Consider the following 9,734-nt stretch of genomic DNA (forward strand, 5'->3'; position numbering starts at 1 on the left):
GATTTGAACTAAGCCAGTCGTTTGTTTGTGGTAGTTTTAGAAATGGCGACAATTTGGGCAGTGGTAATGTAAAACAGTCATTGTTCTTTTAATTAACACTTTTAAAAATAATTTAATGTGGGTGTGTTTTGAATTTAATTCATTTTTGTTGTCTCTAGATTCTTTTTAAACTGCATCACTCAAATTCATAAAACTATAAAGATTCATTTAAACAGAGCTAATCTATACAGAACAGCAGTCCATGTCCTGCACTCATTTTTACTTAAGTCATTTTTGTTATTAGACGAGGTTTTTTTGTTGTTTTTTTTTACTTCTGAATGATTTGGGGCAAATGCCTCTGAATAACTGATTTGCCTTGGCACCAGATATTTATGAATGGCTATAAGGCTGCACTTGAATTCAAGGTTTGAAAACTTGGAATTTGTAGTATTTTGGACATAAAGCCATTGTGGCCTCGTTACCTCAGGGCCTTTTATTGTGCCTTTTGTTCTTAAGGATATACAATTCTGTTTTCATGCAAAGCTGTAATATCTTGCTTTTAGATTTAAAACCATGCCTTGCTATATATGTTTCTCTTTTTGTTATCTTACGACAGAACCAATGTTCATGTGTACTGTAGCAGCAAAATTCAGGCTTAAATTCAGATCATACAAACTATTGTATGTCAATTCATGTTTGATTTTTGCAATCAAGCACAAAAGATGCAGATCTGTTAACAAGTACATTTAATAGGCTAACATCCCGATGATCATTTTACAAAAGTGTTTCAAAGATCTAATTAAATATCCTTACAATACAAATGCCTATATCTCGTTTATACATCAGGTAGCAATGTTACTGAGTTGATCACTTCAGGGTATGGTTACTTGCAAAGTTTCATGTCAGTGTCCCAAAGCATTGGTTTACATTATTTTTGTTTAAATCTTGCCATAAAATGTTTAATTCGCTATGTGAGAACAGTTTATTCAAAAAGCCTGAATGGTCATATGAATGGTTTGATGCATCAAAAATGCATCTTTTATAAATTTTGGTCAGCATGGTCTAAAGATGGTCTGAGCCAAATTTAATGAAGATCTAATAAATACCTTAGGAGGAGTTTGATTATATAAAGAAGAATAAAAAAAAAATCTAGTGGCCTAACGTGGTTGATTTGGATTACCTCAGAGCCACTAAAGAAAACGGAAACTGCAAGGGCTGATATTGAATTGGATTAATACCCAAACACGCTTAATTAAACTAAGCAGAAAGAAACCATCATGAGATCATCATGCCTCTACACTGTTAGTGAAACACCATCACCAAAATTCTGTACATTTACAGAAAGAAAAAACTCACCTAAAAATGGTTCTTCTAAATACGATATTTCTTTTATTTTGAGAAGTATGGGTTAGTGAAGTAATTCACCCTTGTCCCTCAACAAAAGCCAGTAAGAATTTTGGCTTTTTGTAGATAAGCTCTGCAACCAACCAAAGTATGATTCTTAAATCTTTTGAAATCATTATTATTATTATTAATGGTTTATACATTTTAAAACCTGAATGCAATTGCCAGAAGTCAAGACCGAAAGTTAGTAAGTAAAGCCCCATTTTCACGACTTAATTATCATCACCACTAAGATTCTGACTAGTCTTTATAAAAAATGTTTTTTTTTTTTTTTGTAGAATAATACATCTGTTAACCACATACCTTAATTAATTCCTGGGATTTAAGGCTCCTTCCTGCTGCACTTCATAGGTGATGAGTAGTGGAATCAAATTTAATAATTTCTGGTATCTGTTTGATGGTCAATTTTGTCAACATATTTGTCCTTCATATGCTAACTTCCGATCCTTGAACACTTCAAAATAGAAGTCTTAAAATGGCTCTTTCTAAACCGTAATTTATCAATTATGATGGAAATATCAATAAAAAAAAAAAGTTTTTGTTAAGAACTTTTTAATAGGCCATGTGGTGTGACAATCCTAAACTGCATTCTTATTTGCGTCATCCCTTCAGTTGAAGTTCACTGCACTAAACTAGAGGCATTTATTTTTACACACTGCTTCATCATCAACCACAGACATAATTTGAATTATACATGCTACAGGAGTTGGAGTTATGGTGTATGCCTGGGGTACTTGTTTTTATTATAATGTAATCTGTCATACCCAAAAGGCTTAAATGGAGTCATAATTGCCTGTTTAATATGAAAATAACATGATTTGGTTATACTGAATGTGTATTCTTACGTGACCTATAATCATAATAGTTGTATTATAACTGTTGCATTACATCTACTTGGCTATGAATGAAGCACACCAGGAACTAATTAAACTCAATAAAAACACTGGAGTCTCACTAACTTGTCTCTGTTTATTTTAGCCAATTCTAGTAGTTCTGGATTGATGTGCAATCACTGGTGGGTAAATTATTGTCGCTACTTCTTGTGATACACTGATGAATCCTTGTTCGCTATGACCACATAAACTCACTACGCATTACCTCACTCTTATTCACATTAACTTGAGGGAACACACCTTTTTTGTGTACATCCTTGCTTTCGGGGAGAGGTTGTATTAGTTATTTTCAGCACAGAGACAATGTCTGGCCTGTTCACCTTTGAGTCAATACACTTGTAAGATTTCTAGAAAGAAGTGCAACAATATAAATAAAAACTTCTATGTTCGGTGTGACAAGTCAATCTCTCCAAAGATGCGATACCATAGTGGTACTGTGATGTGAGAAACCCAACTAACTTTTGGAAGCAACAAAACAAAACAAAAAACACCACACTTTAAATGTTTATTTTTGTCCACATACAAAAAAAAAATCCATATACAGAAGTCCCTAAAATTATCATGAAGGTTGTCAAAATTATAAAAACGAAAAACCTGGCAGCCAGAACTTCACAGGAAAATGAGGTGCAGATTTTAAAGGAACACTGGACTTCAGTGGTGCTAATTCAAAGTAGTAAGGGTCGGGGACATTTCTGGTACTATTTGTATCATGGTGCCATTTAATATCACTAAGGAGTTACTAAATAGGAAGCAGGGACGATGATGCAAAAGACATTACAACTGCATTAGAAAAAATGGTAACCAGTGTATAATCTGTCTAAACTGCTCTACAGAGGTATTGTTTGTGACCCTGCTTTTTAAGTGAAGATTAAATTCATATGCCTCCACAGGGGGAAATTGTTGATGAATTGACTGATCCTTGGTAACAATGCAAATATTAGACTAAGCCCTCAAGAATAGCAAATGGTCTGTATGAAGTTCAGCATCATACTAAAATGGTGTATTTTCCTCACAAACACTTTTATACACCATGTAAAGATTTATGTTCACAGTGGCATAAAATGAATGTAGGGCACTGTTACAGGTAACCAAACTCATTTCTGATTCAAAACAAAACACTTCCGACAAATGAAAAAAGGCTGAATCTCACAAATAGAATTCTAACAAAGTATTAAAGTACTCATGTTTACTTTATACTGAAGGTTTAGAAAGAATACAGTTCTTGTAGTCACTTGATTGTGTATAAAAACACCAGCGGGAACAGTGGATCTTTTTAGGGTGCTGTTTTACATCCTATTATATATACACACACACCCACACCGTTCACACATTCCACTAGGAAGAGGAACGAAGGAGCACAGCGCTGAGTTGTTAATATGTGCAGTCTTAATGACAGTCACTATATGAACTAAATTTAAATGGACAACTGATACACATTTGAGTAACACTGGTTACTCAAGACAAGTAAAATTAGTAAATATTTATCAAAGGGAACAAAATAGAAAAGAAAAAATCTAAATCAAAATGAGAGCAACGGTTTACTGCCCATTTGAGATAGTAGATTGCAAACAGGTTAGTACCTGTCAGATTAAACAGTAAATGTCAGTCAACAAAGCTGAAAGTAACAGAGGTGGGACTTTTTTTTTTTTTTTTTTTAGTAAAAACTTTTACAGTAATTTCAGCCTCAAATAGTATTAACATTTAATTCCCTATACTGAATATGTAATTTTGGAAGAATGTTTGCTGACACTGGTTTTGAACAGCAATGATTTGCTTAAATATCTGACTGCATTTGGAAATAATTCATCAGGAGAGGACCGGTTACTGTACTGCTCCGTTATAATTGATGGTATGGTGATGTGTCTCTTAACTTCAGCATGTGAGTTTACTGCGTGCCTTACATCACAGCACACTTCTTCTCCTCTGATGGGGCGTTTCCATCAACTTTTTCCATTTCCAGAATAATCCTCTTGAAAACCTCTACAGCTGTCTGTAAAATTAATGTTCTTTTACAAAGAAGAACATACAGAAAAATGTCCATACTATACAGAAAAGGAAAATGTCTATTGCATAAATGTCTATAAAATGTTTTGTAAACTGTAAAGCAAAAGATGATAAAAAAAAAAAAAAGTTACCTGATTTTCCTTAGCAGATGACTCCATAAAAGCAGCACCCCAAGAATCAGCTAGCTTCTTCCCCTCTTCTGGTTTAATCACTCTAAATTTAGAGAGAGAGAGAGTTACATTTCCTAAATTAATCATTTTTTAGTATATGCAAGCATGTTTACCACAGAAAACACATTGGTCTACTAAATATTGGAATTTTTTTTAAAGCTGTCAAGAACATATGTCCAAATTGTACACGAACACCATATGAACTGTAATAAGTTTGAAGAATCTTTATTCAAAATAACTGAAAGGCAATATGGCCTGGGTAAAATTGGTATACATCTGATATGTCCTATGGCAAAAATGTAGTAGGATTTGGGACAATTCTACCATGTTTGGATTCTATGTGATGTACCGTTTCTAAGAACTGTTCCCTAAATAAGTATAAAGTAATATTAAACAGATAAATATAAATAAAAATAAAACAACGCCATCACCACCAACAACATATATAATAGTTTTAGTGCCTGGTCCCTAAAAATATACAAAAGGTGGAAAATATAGTATATGCTTACCTTTCCATGTGAAGGTCTTTTTTGTTTCCAACTAGAACAGTAGGTACCCTGGGTAAATATGCAACATTTATGGCTACATGTTTTATGACCTTATGTAATATTTTAGACCATATGTTCACAAGTTTAAACCACACTTACTGTATCTTTCCAACCATATCAAGCAGCTTGTCATGAAGAACCTGCACAACTTCAAAACTGAAAACAGAGCGGATTGTTTACATTATATTGGTCTCTTAAAAAAAGCATTCAGATCACGTTTTAAGCCTTTACACTCAGAAAAAAAAAACATATCAGAATAAGAGGTTAAAAAAATTGAGTGTGCAGCCAATATTGAGTGTGTTACTAGTGTCATAGTATCTGCAATGGTTTTGACAAATATCAAACATTAGAAAAGATAAATTCAGTGTTTCACTGAGCTAATTGAAGCCTGTCTAGAACTAGCCCTGTGTTCCCACATACTTATGTAATAGAAAATATAATATATGTGTTGTTTAAGTGACAACATAACCAGTTCAAAAACAAATTTGATGCATTATTGTTTGTGTAAGCAGCACTTCTGCTGTTCACAGATACCGTGGGTCATTCCTGTGTACCACTAGGTCTGCTGGTAAACTGTCGGTACTCTCTGCTGTACTTGCTGAAGAGAAACTGAACATGCAGACTCAACCTCTATCACGGAGTAATGGAATGGAATGTTATTACACTGCTCAGAAAGACTACCATAAAGCCAGAGTGGAATCGATTTTTCCAGCCCAGAACACTGGTCAGTAATCCGTACTGGATCCATTATGGTGGGAAAGGGGCTTGAGCCAGAGCTCATGGTACAGCATTCTATTGATATTTTTGGCTGATGTACTTAAATCCATTGTTAGCTATATTATGGTATATATAGCAAGCCAAATCATGTGGCAGCTGTAGTTGCAACAAAAACAGCAAATGTTTAATAATTAGATTATATAATTTTGAATTAGCTACCTTGCCATTGTGCACATGGGCTGACATACATCTATATTGGTAAACTGAAGTGCAATAAATCACTCACAGAGTGGATCATACTCCACTTACACTGGAGTAAGTGCGATTAAAAGTACTCTAAGCTATGTTTATGAATTAGTATTGAAAAAATGATCCTACTCTCTACAAGACTCGTTGAAATTACTGGACTGAGATAGGCAGTTTATATACAAGAAGCTTGAAGCTGAGACTGTGATTATGACTGATCTGGAATGGTTTTCATAAATTTGAAGGGTGCAAAATAGTTAAGACTTTATGTCTATCAACAATGGCACTGAAAATGGTTAGCTCCAGTATGGCTGTCAATTTAAGAAATGGCCAAAGATTATGGAAAAATACTAAATAAAAATAAGGCACAAATAATACCAACTTTTTAAAGTTTGAAACAGTATGAAGATAACTACGTAAAGTATTACAAATCAGTCGTAGACTCATAGTACGCATGCATACAAGCTCATGGTCAATGGAATATACTCAAAAATGATAGAACTGCTTGTGTGACGTGACAGCAGGCAGAAAAACAAATCATTAACCCAGGTAAAAGTCAGAATACTGAAGAAAATAAAAGATAAACACAAAAAAACAGCAAGGTGTATATAGTCCAAGAATTAAAAACAAAATAATAAAAGAGAGATTACACAAGCATGCAAGTTTGTTTATTCACATTATTAACCTTAAATAATCTAAACACACCAAACTTTTAAACAGTCCAGTTTTATGACAAAAGAAAACAACAACAAAATGATAACACGGCAAGTTAAAAAAAAAACCTGACCTTTTCATTGAAGTGACAGAATACACCAGAACGTAACCATGAATATCCATAGAATGAGACTGGGGGAAAATTGAATACTCATCCTAAACAGAAAGGGGGAGGGGGACAACCGGTATGAAAAAAAGAAAAGAACAATTTTCACAGAAAGGTGGGGGTGTTTATTACCTGTCCAGCAGTGTCGACTAACTGGAGATTGAAATCCTGGCCATTCACAGACACCATTTTATTAAATGCTTAAAGGCAAACAGAAATTGAATTGAGGATATCAGACCATTCATAGGTATTTTTGGTTTTAATAGAATTTCCACTATGGCTACAGAGATCACACAGCACACAAGCAGAAACTGAAAAGTGAATATATATATATATATATATATATATATATATATATTTTTTATAATGGTCTTAATACTTAGTAGCATATACTAATAGCTGGCCACTACATTTATTTTCCCATTATGGAATTTTAGAATCATGCAGGCTAAGAATGCTAGTAAAACAGCATATTAATAAAGTATTGCAGTACTCACTGTTTTCAATAGTAGGGTCATAGGAATCTACAAATTGTCCTTCTACAAACTGTATCGTGAGGGAGGATTTTCCTGTTGTAAAATAATTTAAAACGATTATCAAAGCAGTGTTTAACAATGATTAGTAACAGAAATGTGCCATCTATTATAAGGGTGTTGAATGTACAATGATACTCATAAACTATTATTTTATTATAATGGAAAAAAAAAGCTAAAATATCAGAAAGGTGTTGAGAAAGCTGCTGACTGATCAAACCACACATGTTTATGCAGGTTAAGAACATAACGCATGAAAATGTGTAATGCACTGTGAGAAACTTATGCTCTTTTTATTACTTTTGCAACTTTACCCCAATTTGTAAAGGTTTAGGAGTCACTTTCATGCCATTTTCATGGGTAGATTAAACAAGACACTAAGGTCTGATAAAGAGCTTAATTCACTGTAAAATTACACATTTTGAAACCATTAATATGATACAGTATGGAATAATAGAGAATAAGCTGCCGTTTCCTCGTTCTACAGACACTGGGCCTAAGGATTTTTTTTTTTTTTTTTTTATGAGTCATCACATTGCGCTCACCTTTGACGATGACAAGAAACGGTTACTACACACCAGCAGATAATGAAACTAAACTTACTTATATATTGTCTCAATTTTGGATACATTAAATTGATTGGTACAGTAACAAGTTAAAACTTTGGCAGAGGCAAAAAGCCTCCAATTCGAACTGGAATCATTCTGAATTGTTTCAAAATCATTATGGGGTCTTAAAACTACAGTGTCACATTTAAACGTACCCTTGAAAATGACCGAGAATACGCACTGTAAAGCCCTTTATGGACACGCCATCGACACGTTAATGTGAACAGAAAGAGTCGTTTAAGGTGGAACAGAAAGTGGCAGCAACTGGCTAATAACTAGCTAAAAAGCAACTGCGACGTGTTACAAATCACTTTTGAGACATAGAAAGATGTTACTAGAATTGTCCGATTGATCCTATTCGATTTTTGATTGACAAAAGATTGAAAACGATCGCCTGTGATGCCCGTGTGATGATATCTGCACGTTGCTAATCCCTGCCAGCACCATGTGCTTCTCCATTATGTTTCCAAATGCTGGAGCCCTGTTTGAAGTTTCTTGTCAGCGTCGAAATAACTAAGTAAATTAACTTAATAAAGTGTCTGGAAACCAGAGAACAGCTGAAATTAAATTCACTAACGCTATACAGCTGTAAGAACTCTGCTAACTTAGCGACCACATAACATCAAATACTTCCTACTGAAAAAAAAAATATATATATATATCAAACACTCACCAACTGAACGATACCCCAATACAGCAATCTTTCTGTATTTCGGTTGAGGCATTATTTAAGAAATAACCGTGGAACGTCGAAACCAAAGAACTAGAGGCTATGAAAGAAATAGTTTATCAAACATTAGAGGTCTATCACGTGATAACAACAAACTTTTCCACGCCCTCCAGAAAGAACTTCATCATTGTCTCTGTCGCATAAAATAAACGGTTTTGTGTACGTCGTACAGCCAAAAATATTTTTTCTTTGGAAGTAAAACTTTAAGTATGCAGTGACGTCTTAAAACTACGACGAATGAGGTAAAATGCTTATTCACTGCACAGTAGCGTGTCTTCTACTCCTAGTTTATATAGCGGTTGGCAATCAACTTTTGGCGCATTTTCGCCACCTACTGGGATGGAGTGATAAGCGGTACTGCAGAAGGGGACAAAAATTAAAAAAGTTGTATTCTGTAATGCAGTTATTTATTTTAAATATATATAAATTATTAATTTCTACCTGGTCCACATGAAACATATCATTACAGGGTTGCAAAAAAGCATATAAGTTTGAACAGAACAAAAATAATAATAACCAGTTTCTGCCACTGTTGGATCATTTATTCAAGTGACAACATGACGTGTAGAGGCCAAGTTTGGTAACCCATACCTGGGATTTTCCTCTGCATTTAACCCCCATCTAAGTGTGTAACACACAGCAGTGAGTAGTGCGCACACACACACACACACACACACACACACACACACACACACACACACAATGAATCTGAAGCAGTAGGCCCAGGAGCAACTGTGTATTTGCACCTCAGTTGTGGGTATTGACACATGCATATAGGTTGTTCATTCTCTCCACCCACAAATATTTCCTATATATATATATATATATATATATATATATATATATATATATATATATATATATATATATATGTATATTATGTTTACTGTCAATGTATGTAATAAGTCATATACGTTTAATTGTATTATAGGTTTGGCAATGTTGCCAGAGCAATACGTTTTTTTGTTTGTTTGTTTTTTTAAACTAAATATTGAATTGCAAAAGCTTTGTGTTTGTGATGAGCTATGATTCTTCATGTGATTTTCTTATCACTACCTGTTTTTAGTGGATGTCTGTGAATT

At 34.0% G+C, this 9,734-nt stretch overlaps 1 protein-coding gene across 1 annotated transcript; it reads right to left on the minus strand.

The window, feature by feature from the left end:
• Nucleotides 1-2,766: 2,766 nt before the first annotated feature.
• LOC113049903 (GTP-binding protein Rheb-like) lies at nt 2,767-8,945 on the minus strand. Its single transcript, XM_026212639.1, has 8 exons — nt 8,596-8,945; nt 7,279-7,350; nt 6,914-6,981; nt 6,749-6,831; nt 5,098-5,154; nt 4,960-5,007; nt 4,412-4,493; nt 2,767-4,266 (listed from the first exon to the last, which is right to left on the minus strand). The coding sequence occupies exons 1-8, from the start codon at nt 8,645-8,647 to the stop codon at nt 4,174-4,176; spliced, it is 555 nt and encodes a 184-aa protein (XP_026068424.1). The 5' UTR covers nt 8,648-8,945; the 3' UTR covers nt 2,767-4,173.
• Between the last annotated feature and the right edge of the window lie 789 nt (nt 8,946-9,734).

This window comes from Carassius auratus, chromosome 30 (genome assembly GCF_003368295.1).
Source record: "Carassius auratus strain Wakin chromosome 30, ASM336829v1, whole genome shotgun sequence".
Classification (NCBI taxonomy): Eukaryota; Metazoa; Chordata; class Actinopteri; order Cypriniformes; family Cyprinidae; genus Carassius; species Carassius auratus.

Bases quoted from the DNA above. Each gene is read 5' to 3' on its own strand.
- LOC113049903 (XM_026212639.1), bottom strand. From the start codon at position 8,647: ATGCCTCAACCGAAATACAGAAAGATTGCTGTATTGGGGTATCGTTCA. The intron at 5,155-6,748 runs GTCAGGTTTTTT...CTCTGTTTTCAG, and splicing joins TCTGTCACTTCAATGAAAAG to TTTTGAAGTTGTGCAGGTTC. The intron at 4,494-4,959 runs GTAAGCATATAC...CTCTAAATTTAG, and splicing joins AAAGACCTTCACATGGAAAG to AGTGATTAAACCAGAAGAGG.